Raw genomic sequence first — 14,765 nt, 5'->3', positions numbered from 1 at the left:
AGAACTAGGCTAACATTACATTTCACTTGGTTACAAGTCTGACGGAGGTTTTTAATCATCTGGAGCCACACTGAAAACAGTTCTCCCTGAAATCCTCTTTTAGCTGATAATCACTAACTTTGGGCATGTCAGCTTCTATGTCCACTGACTATGGTAAGTATTTTTCAAAAACATTTTTTCCCCATTCTTCATTAGAAGGATTGCTGAGGATGCCTTTACTGTGTCTGCATTTGCTGGGATGTACAGCTGAATTTGGAATTGAATTAAAAAGTCTTTTGTGGGGTTTCATAGTCATGCTTGTAATTATCTTCCTCTGGAATTTTGATTTCCCTAAAAGTTAAGAAGTATTTTTTGTTTTGTTTTGTTTTGTTTTGTTTTGGGGGGTTTTGTGTGTTTCTTGTTTGTTTGTTTGCTTGCTTGCTTTTGCCTTTGAAAGCAGACTCTCTTGGTTATGTCCTTACCAAGCAAAGTGCATTTCCGTTATGGTTATAATCAAGGCAGAGAATACAGTCCTATGCTGACGTCAAAAGTTCATATATCATTATTGACTTGTTTTCCTCGAAGGGAAATTGGTTGCTGTCATAGGAAAGTTGATGGCTGAATGAAGTTTAATGGCAAACTGAGGAATCAAATGAGCATACAAATGGTTATATGTGTTTAAAAAATACACATTTACATGTGGATACTTGGGATTTTAAAAAATGATTTGATAAACATTTAAAACTTGCTAAAATCTGAGACAATAAATTGTAGGTTGACTATGATGTCCTCAGGGGTTTGGATTATCAGCATATGTATGCCAAGGTTTCTTGATGGCAGAAAGATCTTGCAATCCGTTCCTGTGGAAATTGTGCATGCATTGCTTAAAAATAGAGACCCTTTCCTAACAATTTTTCTGCATATTGGCAATTATATATCCATCCTAACATTTTAAACCGTTTTGTCCTCTGTAATAGAGTTTTTCTCCCACCCCTCTTTGTATCTCTTATGCACTGCATACTATTAAGGAAATCAGTAATTTAGAAGGGATTAATAATGAAAAGCAATAGTCTGTACCCCATTTCTATCACTCTAGAAGTAAGCATTTAACCAGTTCAGGATTTAGTTTTCAGTGGTTATCTCCATAGTTCTTTTTTTTTTTCCCAAAGGCCGTTATTATTTCTTACCAACTTTAGGAATTATCATAAAACTTCATTATGAAAGATGATGCCTAAGTCCACTTACACCCCATAGAGTTATATCCTTATTTTTAGTTTCTCCCTTGATCACCTTTATAAAAGACTATAAATAAATGCTTATTACATTTTGTTCTTTAGGCTTAAATAAGTCTTCCTTGCTTTTTAATAGGTTGATTTATTTCAAAAGTTGATTTCTATCACTCAGAAAAAAGAAACTCTGCACCCTTAGCAGTCACTCCCTATTTCCCCCTCTGAAAAGCCCTTGGATATCACTAATCTACTTTTTTTTCTCTGTAAATCTACCTATTCCAGACATTTCATATAAATGGGATCATATGTGGTCATTTGTGTCTGCTTCTTTCACTTAGCACACTTTCATTCAACATTCATCCATGATGTAGCAAGTGTCAGTACTTATTCTTTTTTGTGGCTGAATAATATTCCATTGTATGGAAATACTACATTTTTGTTTATCCATTTGTCAGTTAACAGCCACTTTTGGGCTACTGTGAATAATGCTACTTCAACATTTAGGTAGAAGTTTTTTTTTTAAGATTTTATTTATTTATTCCTGAGAGACACAGAGAAAGAGAGAGAGAAGCAGAGAAGCAGAGACACAGGCAGAGGGAGAAACAGGCTCCATGCAGGGAGCCTGACGCGGGACTCGATCCCTGCTCTCCAGGATCATGCCCTGGGCCAAAGGCAGGCTCTAAACCACTGAGCCACCCAGGGATCCCCTAGGTAGAAGTTTTTGTGTGAACATATGTTTGGGTATAAATCTAGGCATGGATCTTTTTCTATTTTATACTTTCTATTTTTTCCTATTTTTATGCTAGGCGTGCCTCTTATAAACAATACATAGGATTTTGTCTTTAATTGGACAATCTTTATATATTAACTTGCAGCTTTAGTAATCAGGAAAGTATAAATTTGTGACCATAATGAAATTTTATACAGTAGTTTGTTGATAAGGATGTACATCAATGGGGACCCTTATACAGTTGTAGTAAGAGTATAAATGGGCACAATCACTTTGGAAAACAATTTTTCTCTATCTTATAAATTTGAACATTCACATATATTATGATCCAGCAGTTCTAGTCCTACGTATATACCCAATAGAGGCAATAGCACTTGAGCACCGTGATGATAAGGACAAGAATTTTGGAAACAATATTGTTTGTAATAGCAAAACTCTGCTACCCAAATATCCATGTTCATTGGGACAGAAAAATTATATCATGGCATAGTCATACATTTTAGAGATCGTGGCATATCAGTATATGAAATGTTTTGCTAGGCAGCCCGGGTGGCTCAGCGGTTTAGTGCCACCTTCAGCCCAGGGCCTGATCCTGGAGACCCGGATCGAGTCCCATGTCGGGCTCCCTGCATGGAGCCTGCTTCTCCCTCTGCCTGTGTCTCTGCCTCTCTCTCTCTCTGTGTCCCTCATAAATAAATAAATAAATAAATAAATAAATAAATAAATAAATAAATAATCTTAAAAAAAAAAGAAAAATATTTTGCTTTCTTTATGGAGCTATTTAATTTCCCATGATATGGGTGTACTATACATTACTGATCAAAAATTATATTGTTTCCAATCTTTTGTTGTTATGAAAAACACTGCAATGAATAACTTTATAATACATAATTTTACGATTGAAAAATATTTGCGGTATAAATTACTAGGACTATGAATATACTTTTATAAGACTGATAGACATTACCAAATTTCTCTCCATAGAGAACAAAATACTACCACCTTTAGTGTATAAGAGTGCCTGTTTCCCTACACTGTTACAAATTTCACTCTTCCTTTCCAAACTTTATACCTTTATATTTACTTCCTTTGCCTTGTAGCATTCCAGTATAATGTTGAATAGTTGTGATTGTGGACATCTTTGACTTCATGAATTTGGGAGGAAATAATTCAATTAACTATGAATCAAATTCTTCACTATTACTAATACAATTTGATGAAAAATGAGTACAATTATTACAATTATTTGTAAGGCAAAGAACATTCCATAAAATGGATCTACCATAATATACATAACCATTCCCCTATTTTTATTTTACTTTCTGAGATTCAGATCACCATCCTCATTATTACATCTGCCCATTTGCAATTTATTTTACAAGAGCAAGTAATCCCAGTTTATTGCCACTTAACTGAATTCCAACCTGTGCATAGCAACTAGACTAAGTAGATATCCCAAAATGCTGGTCTTACATGTACATATCCATTATTTATTTATTTATTTTATTATTTTTTTCTTACATATCCATTATTTAATCATTTTCATACAACTGGACATGTAAACTAATGGCAGTTTTTCATTACTGTCAATTACATAGTAGCAAAGGACGTAGATGTGGCTTCACTTTGCACCTCTGCTACATATTAGACATGAGACTTTGAACAAATTGCCCATCTTTATTTTTTTTATTTTTATTTTTTTCAAATTGCCCATCTTTAAAGCTTGGTTTTCTCATCTGTATATTACAGACAACAAAAGCACTCATGGCAGAGCACCTGGGAGGCTCGGCCAGTTAACATCTGCCTTCGGCTCAGGTCATGATCTCAGGGTCCTGGGATCAAGCCCCATGTCAGGCTCCCTGCTCATCAGGGAATCTGCTTCTCCTTTGCCCCTCCCCTCTCACTTGCACTGTCTCTCGAGTATATAAATAAAATCTTTTTTAAAAAGCACCCATGGCATAATATTTTTATGAGAATTATTAAGTTAGATATGATGTGTAAAAGTGTATAAAATAGTTTTGGGAACATGGAAAGTGTTCAATAAATATAAGCTATTATGATCATTTCTGGACCTGGTGAACATTCTGAAACACATTTGTTTGTTTTCTCTTCTACAATTAGGTCCTTTTTGAGATGGCATCTTTGATTCAGCTATTCAGAACTTAATGAAGTTGGTGACTATGACAATGTGGAGAAATCATGTCAGAAAATGTAGTTTGTACTGGGGCTGTCAATGCTGTAAAGGAAGTCTGGGAAGAAAGAATAAAAAAACACAATGAAGACCTGAAGCGAGAGAAGGAATTTCAACAGAAGTATGCTTTCATGTGTTTATTATTTGAAATTAGTGAAAATTCAGAACATCATCATTACAGAAAAGAGCAGTTGTTAAATGCCTTATTATTGAATTTGATAGATTTTTACTTACTGAAAACCCAGAATATAACTAAAGGATACACCTGATTCAATTAAGTGTGGCTATGTGATGGTGGCCACAAAAGATACAGGTGTCTTTATGTGAAAATAGTAGTTATCTTAGGCCTTCATAAGAGTCTGTTCAGCATTCATAAAGTTTGATTAGTATCATTTAGTCCACTTTTCAGTGATTGCTTATTCAATATTATATCCCCTAGATACTAAAACAACATCTGGCAATAGAAGGTAGTATAGATTCTCACCTATTTGAATAGCCATGAATGTCAGCCAGGGCCCCTGTGGATCACCTGATTCCTTGATTTGGGCTATAATTAAATAGTTTGGCTCTCATTTCTTCTACCTTCTTGAAAGCTACCTGTTTTCCTGATTGGATGTCTTCAAAGCATTCTACTAATCATGCAAGAAGAGCCACTTTCCTCATGGAGCCCTACAATTCTCATTCAACAAGCCTCTTTCTAAATATTAAATTGCCTCTTGTCTTGCAACATATACAAATATTGGACCATTAATGATATTTTATGTCAATCATATCTTAATGGAAAAAAATGCTCTTGTGTCAGCAAGTACCATAAAATTCAACTAAAAATGGCTTACAGGGGATCCCTGGGTGGCGCAGCGGTTTAGCACCTGCCTTTGGCCCAGGGCGTGATCCTGGAGACCTGGGATCGAATCCCACATCGGGCTCCCGGTGCATGGAGCCTGCTTCTCCCTCTGCCTGTGTCTCTGCCTCTCTCTCTCTCTCTCTCTCTCCCTCTGTAACCATCATAAATAAATAAATAAATAAATATAAAAATAAATAAAAATGGCTTACAGAAGAGATGCCTGGGTGGCTCAGTGGTTGAGCATCTGCCTTTGGCTCAGGTCATAATCCTGGGGTCCTGGGATTGAGTCCCATGTCAAGCTCCCCACAGCAAGTCTGCTTCTCCCTCTGCCTGTTTCTGCTTCTCTCTGTGTCTCTCATGAATAAATAAATAAAATCTTTTAAAAAATGACTTAAGGAATAGGGAAGTCCTGAGGCAAGGCAATTCCAAAGGTTGAACAGCTTTAAAGACTTAGCTTCTTATCACCTTCTACTGCTAATCTCCGTGTGTCAGTTTGGTCCTCAGGTTTGCCTCTGAGTGTCACAGGATGACTGGTACACTTCCAGGCATCACAGCCAGGCATCATTAGGTTATCAGAAGAGTGGAAACTATTTCTGTTTCTTCAAGAATGAGGAAGACTTTCCAGGCACTTTAGCAAACCTCTCCTTCACCTCTCATTGACCAGAACTGGGTGATTTGTACTCCCCCATTCCAGTTTCCTTCTAGGGGAATGACTATATGATTGGTTTAAACAAATTAAGATTTATACCAGGATTACTTGGGGGAAGTATAAATACTTGAAAATATTAAGTATTTCTCAGCAAAGAAGATGGGGGAAAGTTCTTGATCAATAACTACTTCTGTCTTTATTATTTTTTAAAATATTTTTTCATTTTTTCATTTATTTTTTAATGATTCTTTTTTTAATTTTTATTTATGATAGTCACACACAGAGAGAGAGAGAGAGAGAGAGGCAGAGACACAGGCAGAGGGAGAAGCAGGCTCCATGCACCGGGAGCCCGACGTGGGATTCAATCCCGGGTCTCCAGGATCGCGCCCTGGGCCAAAGGCAGGCGCCAAACCGCTGCGCCACCCAGGGATCCCCAAACCCTAGGGGGATAGGCAAGGCCTACAGAAGTGGTATGAGTTGCCCACAGTCACCAAGTTAAGTGATACATTCTGGACTTAGATCATAGAAATTCAGATCCAGAAAGAATTTAGGAATCATTATAGGGATGGAAATAGACTTCTCAAGTAATAGTTAGCCTCTCTGTAAACTTACTAAGGACAGGGCTTTTTGCATGCTCAATGTGTAGCATATCATTTGGCATATAATGGTTGCTTAATGAATTCTTTAAGTAAAAGGTTAAGGAATAAGACATCTAACCACACTTGTCATTAAATCTTGTTCTGAAATACATAGATCTCTTAGTGAGTGACAATAATCATCATGCTTACTATTTTAGCAGTTCTATTTTTTTTTAAAGTGATGTAATCAAATAGATGGCATTATACATTTTGTCTCAGATAACCACACCTAGCAGAAGCCTGGCCAGCGGTCTAGAAAGCCACACATAGCCATTGCTGCCACAGTATACTAGTTAGCAGATTAAATTTCAGATACATACCTGTTAAAAATACAGGCTCTACAGAAATAATTTGCAAATAAAAATACATAGAAACAACAAATATTTCACTTTTAGAGATATTTGGTTTTTCTGTTCACTAATATAAAATCCCCACTGAAGATCAGTTAATATGCAGAACTGCTAAAATATATATATTAATGCTCAGGTCAAGAGATTTTTGACAAGTAACTATTCAAATTAAACCTATGTTCCTTGATAACTGCTTATATTTATTATGTATCATTCTAAAAGGATAAATTACAAAGGTTTCAATTCTAAACTTATTCTATTTTTCATCCATTAAAAATTTTCTAGTATAGGGACACCTGGGTGGCTCAAGCAGTTGAGCGTCTGCCTTTGGCTCAACTGGTGATCCTGGAGTTCCAGGATCGAGTCCCACAGCGGGCTCTTGCATGGAGCCTGCTTCTCCTCCCTCTGTCTATGTTTCTGCCTCTCTCTGTGTCTCTTATGAATAAATAAATAAAATCTTTAAAAAATAAAATAAAATAATAAAAATTTTCTAGTATAGAAATAAAAAACTTTTGCAACCTTTCCTAGTCATTTTCATAGCTTGATATTATCCTTATGTAAATTTGCAATGAACCAAAAATCAATAGGTATGGGTTTCAGAATGACAAAGGTTTTGTGTATTTTTATTTTTGAAAAATGAAATCTGAATAAAATTGGAATGTAATCATATAAAATTTAACTCTGAACTTGAACTTCAGAGTATTATTTGCAAGTCCTTATAAAGTAATTAACTATCTATGGATTAGATGTCTAACAAATGCAAATCAAAAGGCCAATGAGATACCACTAGGATGGCTATGGTCCAAACCATGGACAATAACAAAAGTAAGCGGGCAGCCCGGTGGCTGAGCGGTTTGGCGCTGCCTTTGGCCCAGGGCCTGATCCTGGGGACCCGGGATCGAGTCCCACATCAGGCTCCCTGCGTGGAGCCTGCTTCTTCCTCTGCCTGTGTCTCTACCTCTCTCTCTCTCTCTCTGTGTCTCATGAATAAATAAATAAAATCTTTTAAATAAAAAAAGTAAGCAAGATGTGGAGAAATTGGATGCCTCATGCGCTGCTGGAGGGAAGGCAAAATGGTACAAGCAATTTGGACACAGTTTAGCAGTTCCTAAAAAAAAAGGTTAAAAATAAGAGTTACAATGCAATGCAGCAATTCTATTCCTAGGACTATACTCAAGATAAAGGAAAATATATGTCTACATAAAAACTTGTTCAGAAATGTTCATAGCAGTATTATTCATAATAGCCAGTAAGTGGGCTTAACCCAAATGTCCATCAACTGACGAAAAGATAAACAAAATGTGGTATACTCATGCAGTGAAGATTCTTATGTCAAAAGGAATTTAGTACTGAAACATGTTACAACATGAGTGAACTCTGAATAAACTTGTGCTATGTGGAAAGACCACATATTGTATAGTCCCATTTTTGTGAAATGCCCAGAATAGATAAATCCATAGAGATAGAAAGTAGATGATTAGTGGCTGCCAGGTGCTGGGAAAATGAGGAATGAGGAGTGACTGCTAACAGGTGTGTTTTTTTATTTTACTTTTTAAAGTTTTTGTTTTATTTTTTTTTTTTTTTTAATTTTTATTTATTTATGATAGTCACAGAGAGAGAGGGAGAGAGAGAGAGGCAGAGACACAGGCAGAGGGAGAAGCAGGCTCCATGCACCGGGAGCCTGATGTGGGATTCGATCCCGGGTCTCCAGGATCGCGCCCTGGGCCAAAGGCAGGCGCCAAACCGCTGCGCCACCCAGGGATCCCCAGTTTTTGTTTTAATTTCAGTTAGTTAACATAAGTATTGTATTAGTTTCAACTGTACAATATAGTGATTTAACAATTCCTTACAACACCCAGTGCTTATCACAAGTGCCCTCCATAATCCCCGTAAACTGCCCTCTGGTAACTATCAGTTTGTTCTTTTTTTTTTTTTTAATGTTTATTTTTTTTTTAATTTTTTTATTTATTTATGACAGTCACACACACACAGAGAGAGGCAGAGACACAGGCAGAGGGAGAAGCAGGCTCCATGCACCGGGAGCCCGACGTGGGATTCGATCCCCGGTCTCCAGGATCACGCCCTGGGCCAAAGGCAGGCGCCAAACCGCTGCACCACCCAGGGATCCCTCAGTTTGTTCTTTATAGTTAAGAGTCGGTTTCTTGATTTGCCTCTCTCTTTACTCCCCTATGATAGTTTGTTTCTTAAATTGCACATATAAGTGAAATCATATGGTATTTGTCTTTCTCTGACTGACTTATTTTGCTTAGCATAATACTCTCTAGCTCCATCCACATTGTTGCAAATGGCTAGATTTCATTCTTTTTTATGGCTAATATTCCGTGTGTGTGTGTGTGTGTGTGTGTGTGTGTGTGTGTGTACCACATCTTCTTTATCCATTTGTCAGTTGATGGACACTTGAGCTGTTTCCAAAATTTGCCTATTGTAGATAATGCTGCCCTTTGAATTAGTATTTTTGTATGAATAAATACTTAGTAGAACAATTGTTGGATTGTAGGGTAGTTCTATTTTTAACTTGTTGAGAAACCTCTATCTGTTTTCTAGAGGGCTACACCAGTTTGCATTGGGCGTGGAGTTTTTTGAATGATAAAAATGTTTTGAATCAGATAGTGGTGATAGTTGAACGACTCTGTGAATATATCCAAAACCATTAAATTGTATACTTTAAAAGGATTAATTTTGTGGTATGTCAATTATATCTCAATAAAGCTATTAGTTAAAAAAAATCTATGGAGAGTTATGACACTTTTCAAAAGTTAAATATAGGGCATTTACAATATGAATCATATTTATAATTCTTAAAAAACAAATTCTTTTCTGATTTCTAGATACTATTAATCAAGTGGTTACTTTTGATGGATCACTTTTTATATAAAAGTGAATGCTACCTATGTATGTCATTATTGTGAACAAAATGTTATCTGCTCTCTTAGGCTAGTGCGGATCTGGGAAGAGAGAGTAAGCTTAACTAAGCTAAGAGAAAAGGTCATCAAGGAAGATGGAAGAGTCATTTTGAAGATAGAAAAAGAGGAATGGAAGGTAAGCTTCATAGAAGTAATATTTGATTTTCTCTATTTTGCGTTTTGTTGCGAGAGAACATGATTCTGAGACTGTATGATTAAATCTGGAATAGTTAGAAATTCTAATTTTAATAATACACCAAATGAATTTGGCGACATGAACACCTGAAAAGAAACATAACCACATTTTTTTGGTAAAAACTTAAGTTGCTTCAACTCTGCCTAAACTTAAGTCATCTGCAATTTTTCTCCTACTAATCTTAAGAAGTAACTTCTCATTTTCCATAAACAAGATGACCATCTGCCTAACAAAAATCATATAGCTTTCCAAAATGAATGCTCAGCTAAAAGTCCACAAAATGGAATAGGATATCCATTTTTTTAGGTCTACTACCTGATTCATATTCTCTGTCATAAACATATATACATACAACTGCTTAATTACATTAGGCATATTCATTTTTATAGGGGTATCTATCCTTTGGGTCAGTGTTTATTTTCATACATACAAATATATTTAGGGGCTTATGTTCTCTTTGAGCTATTTTAGGTTGAAAGGGAAAAGGTGCAAAGTTCAGAATAGTTGAAACTCTTAAAATTGTTAAACAAAACCTGTAAAAAGCTTTTATAGAATATTTCAAAATATAAGGGGAAGAGAAATTTGAATTGTTGACTAAATTATTTTTTTGTTTCTCTATGATTTCAACCAACCATTATATTCTCATTTTCAATTGTACATGTACTTTATTATTTTTTAAAATATTTTTAATTTATTTATTAGAGACACACAGAGAGAGAGAGGAGAGAGAGAGAGAGAAGGCAGAGACACAGGCAGAGGGAGAAGCAGAGGGAGAAGCAGGCTACATGCAGGGAGCCTGACATGGGACTCGATCCCAGGTCTCCAGGATCACGCCCTGGGCCAAAGGTGGCGCTAAACCACTAAGCCACCGGGGCTGCTCTGTATTTTATTTTTTAAAAAAGATTTTATTTATTCGTGAGAGACACACAGAGAAGGCAGAAATATAGGCAGAGGGAGAAGCAGGCTCCCTGTGGGGAACCTTGTGCAGGACTCGATCCTGGGAACCCTCCTGGATGATGCCCTGAGCCGAAGGCAGATGCTCAACCACTGAGCCCCCCCGGCTGCCCCTGCATATGTACTTTTATTTATTTATTTATTTTTATTTTTTTTGCATATGTACTTTTAAAGAGCCTAATACAACAACGTCTTTAGGATATAGTTATATGTATGTGCACTATTGACCAAAATATATTATCTTTGTTTATTCTGATTGGGGTTTGAAGGTTTAGTACCCCTACCCCCAAAGTAAAGGTCTTAAAACTTAGCAGTAACACAAAGCACTTGGAAATATAACCCATTAAGGAAAAAAGTATTCCAAAGTTCTTTTGCAAATCAAGTAATATCCCTACAATTATACTTCAGTATGACATGATACTAAAATAATTTAATATAGTAATTCTGTCATTCTCTTACTTGAGTTTAGACCCTTCCTTCTTCTCTACTGAAACTGAATCAGCTACAGGAATGGCAACTTCATAGAACTGGTTTGTTGAAAATCCCTGAATTTATTGGAAGATTCCAAAACCTCATTGTATTAGATTTATCTCGAAACACAATTTCAGAGATACCTCGAGGAATTGGTAAGGAAGATTGCTTTTATTCCTGTCTTTTTTTTTTTTTTTACTGAGAATTCTTTTTGATATTTGAGAAAATTGCAAACATCTAAATTGAAGCTTCCAGATCCAAGTTTTTGGTATTTACTGAAGTGATTCAAGCTGAGATTTCAATGCCAGAAAAGTCTCTTTGGAAATATTACTGTATAGATTCTGGAAACAATATCTCTTGCTCAGTTAATCCTCCTAGAAGAGAACAGGCTGAAGGCAAGAAAGAAAGTTAAAAACATTCCTTAGATGAGAAAAAAAAAAAAAAAAAACCTCAAATGGAAAATTGGCCAGGAGATTAAACAAGTTGAAAAAAATTGTATATTTTTTGCTTATAGCATTGATAAACCTGCTCCTTATCTTTAGAAGGGCAGGACACATACTGGGAAAAGGCAAGAACCTGAGAAGTGTGATTTGCCAATACGAAACTGGCAAGTAAGTCATGCTCTAATACTTAGTAACTGGAAACTTTATTTTATATCCATCTGCTCTCTTTTGTGTATTATTTTTTTTTTGTAGGACTGCTCACTAAACTTCAGGAACTAATTCTTAGTTATAACAAGATCAAGACCGTCCCCAGAGAATTAAGTCATTGTGCCAGCTTGGAGAAACTAGAACTTGCTGTAAACAGAGACATATGTGATCTTCCACAAGAGGTCAGAAAGATATAAATGTCTACGGTTTTCTTTTCCACCTATTATTGGTTTACTTCTCAACTCTGTGATCATTAAAAATGACACTAATGAAATGCTATACATTTTATTTTGGGAAATATTTAGTGATAATCATTTTCTATTATTATAACACATTTTTAATTAGAGAAATTTTATTTGGCATAAAAGATGCCTCTTATTGTCATAGTACTGACATTTGTGATCTCCTTCAAGGCCAGAGTAAGAGTTGCACTTATATCTAGTTCCAGAATGGACAGCCCAGCCTAAGTTGGGGTTTATTTATTTATTTATTTATTTATTTGGCCTATTATTATTATAGGCTAATAAATGCCTATTCAATAAATTAATGTCATAAAGCCCAGACAATGTGGTGATGGAAAGACTCTTGGTAGTTGGTGTTCATAGAGAGATCAGTTTTTGAGATGGATGTGAAGTGGCAAGAAATTAATTCTTCAGTTTCGGAAAAGTGTTTCTTTAGTTTCTTAGGCTCTTCCACATGAAAGCAAAGCCACAGGCTTGGAAAGCCTTCAAACTTTGACTTGGTATGACTTGTTCTTAGTAAAATCAACCTTATCATAGAGATAGAGACACTTTCAAACATATTGCAAACCTATTAATGATCTTACAGTCAGCGAACGGAATTTCCAAGGTATTCTGACTTTGCAAGATGGAAGTTAGGAAAAATAATAAAACTCAAAACAAAATAGAAAGACTGTTATCTTCTCCCATTCTCCACTATTGTTGGTGAGAATACCATTGTTCCCCCACACGAGTTATTATGGCACCAATCATTGTTGCTTTTGCAAATAAAACATAGTTTCTACATTCATATCTGTCTTGTCTTGTAATAGTTCAATTTAATGAAATGTATGGACTTATGATGAAAATGACGATCACAGGGACAATTTATATCTATGACAGGGCGAATATATATCTTATTTCTAACTTCTAGTTCTTGTGATTTTCTTTCTAGGATTCGTTCTGTCACTAAAAATGCTGTATGAATTTGGGCATGTCTATTTACCTGTGTTTACCTTAATTTTTTCACATGAGAAATAGATTTTACTGGAACAAATACTGGACTGAGATCTTGAGCCTGGGAGTATTTCTGAGTGTGGCCTCTAAGTTAACTATGTAGCCTTGAACACACCAGTGAGGTCTCAATTCTGACATACGCAAAATAAAGACTGTTAGGTTATAAAAATGTTAATATCTTTCAGTATTATAAAATCAAATGATTCTAGTACCACAGAGAAATGAGCAACAGGAGACTTATCTCTCAGCCATTACATTGCACACATTGTACACACACAAACATTTTTATGCCAGTGTGAAGACAAGCTTTTCATATTCCATTCTAAACCATTTGAAAAATTTTAAAGTCCGATAACAGATTTTGAAAAGTTTTATTCTTGGCTTGAATTCTAAAGCTGGACAAACATTACCTACTGAATGAAAACCTCTCACTTTTTTGCATTATGCACAAAACACTGTATTTGTGCTTGTGTGTGTGTGTGTGTGTGTGTGTGTGGTGTTAAAGATATGGAATGAATCTTAACATTCCCTGAGATAAAAATAAAACAGAACTTACCTAGATAAATGGAACATTTTTGGGAAAAGTTAACTAAATTCTCACATTTTGAAACTTTTACTATAGTGTTACATAAAAAGAGATTAGAAATTTTGTGGCTTTAGGTCCAAGAAAACTTGAATGCACATCACCTATCATTTCTAGTTACATGGCCTCTCTTAACCATTTTGTCCTTAAAATAGAAATAAGATACTCATCTTGTAAAGTTGATGAATAAACTAGAGCTATAAGCAACAACATGAATGCATTGAGACACTGATACTGAGAGAAAAAAGCAAGTTAAGGGAAGTACAGTATCATAATCTTCAAATAAAGATACTAAATTTTGTTTATGACAACATATAGTAGTAACTATAGAGAAATATATAAAAACATATTTATGTATAGTAATGAAAAAAACCATGCACAGGAATAATAAACACCAAATTCAGGAGATGGATTCCCTCTGGAAAGGAAGGAGGAGTACACAGGAGGCAGTCATATATATATATATTTAAGATTTCATTTATTTAGGATGCCTGGGTGGCTCAGCAGTTGAGTGTCTGCCTTTGGCTCTTTGGCTCAGGGTGTGAACCCAGATCAAGTCTGGATTGGGCTCCCCACAGGGAGCCTGCTTCTCCTTGGGCCTATGTCTTCTATTTATTCATGAGAGACACAGAGAGAGGCAGAGACATAGGCCCAGAGAGAAGCAGGCTCCCTGTTGGGAGCCTGATGTGGGACTTGATCTTGGGACCCCAGGACCATGACCTGAGCCAAAGGTGGATGCCCAACAGCTGAGCCACCCAGGTGCCCCTCTTTTTTTTTTTTTTTTCCTTAAGATTTGAGAAAGGAAGAGAGAGTGGGGAGAGGGTTCAAGGAAGAGTCAGAATCTCAAGCAGACTCCCTGCTGAGCTTGGGGCCCCAGGCAGGGCCCCACATGGGGCTCCATCTCACAACCCAAGCCGAAACCCAGTCAGTGAACAGAGCCACCCAGGCGCCCCTCAGTTTATTTTCTTTCTTTTTAAGATTTTTATTTATTTTATTAGAGAGAGAGAGAGAGAGAGAGAGACGCAGAGACACAGGCAGAGGGAGATGCAGGCTCCATGCAGGGAGCCCGATGTGGGACTCATTCCCGGGTCTCCAGGATCAGGCCCCGGGCTGAAGACGGCGCTAAACCGCTGAGCCACCGG

General features: G+C 36.3%; 1 protein-coding gene across 2 annotated transcripts in view; it reads left to right on the top strand.

The window, feature by feature from the left end:
• The window catches only part of LRRC39 (leucine rich repeat containing 39), a 20,415-nt gene continuing 5,650 nt past the window's right edge, over positions 1–14,765 (top strand). Inside the window, exons 1-5 of one of the 2 annotated variants that reach the window (XM_072834689.1) lie at positions 1–153; positions 4,060–4,250; positions 9,565–9,670; positions 11,154–11,310; positions 11,851–11,987. In XM_072834689.1, coding sequence (XP_072690790.1) covers positions 4,138–4,250; positions 9,565–9,670; positions 11,154–11,310; positions 11,851–11,987 — 513 coding nt within the window. In that variant the 5' untranslated portion in view covers positions 1–153; positions 4,060–4,137. The remainder of the gene's footprint in view (positions 154–4,059; positions 4,251–9,564; positions 9,671–11,153; positions 11,311–11,850; positions 11,988–14,765) is intronic. The other variant, XR_012035152.1, reaches the window with a different exon arrangement.

The sequence above is a fragment of the Canis lupus genome, chromosome 8 (genome assembly GCF_048164855.1).
Source record: "Canis lupus baileyi chromosome 8, mCanLup2.hap1, whole genome shotgun sequence".
In the NCBI taxonomy this organism is placed as follows: domain Eukaryota; kingdom Metazoa; phylum Chordata; class Mammalia; order Carnivora; family Canidae; genus Canis; species Canis lupus.
This window is presented reverse-complemented; position numbering and strand designations above follow the sequence as displayed.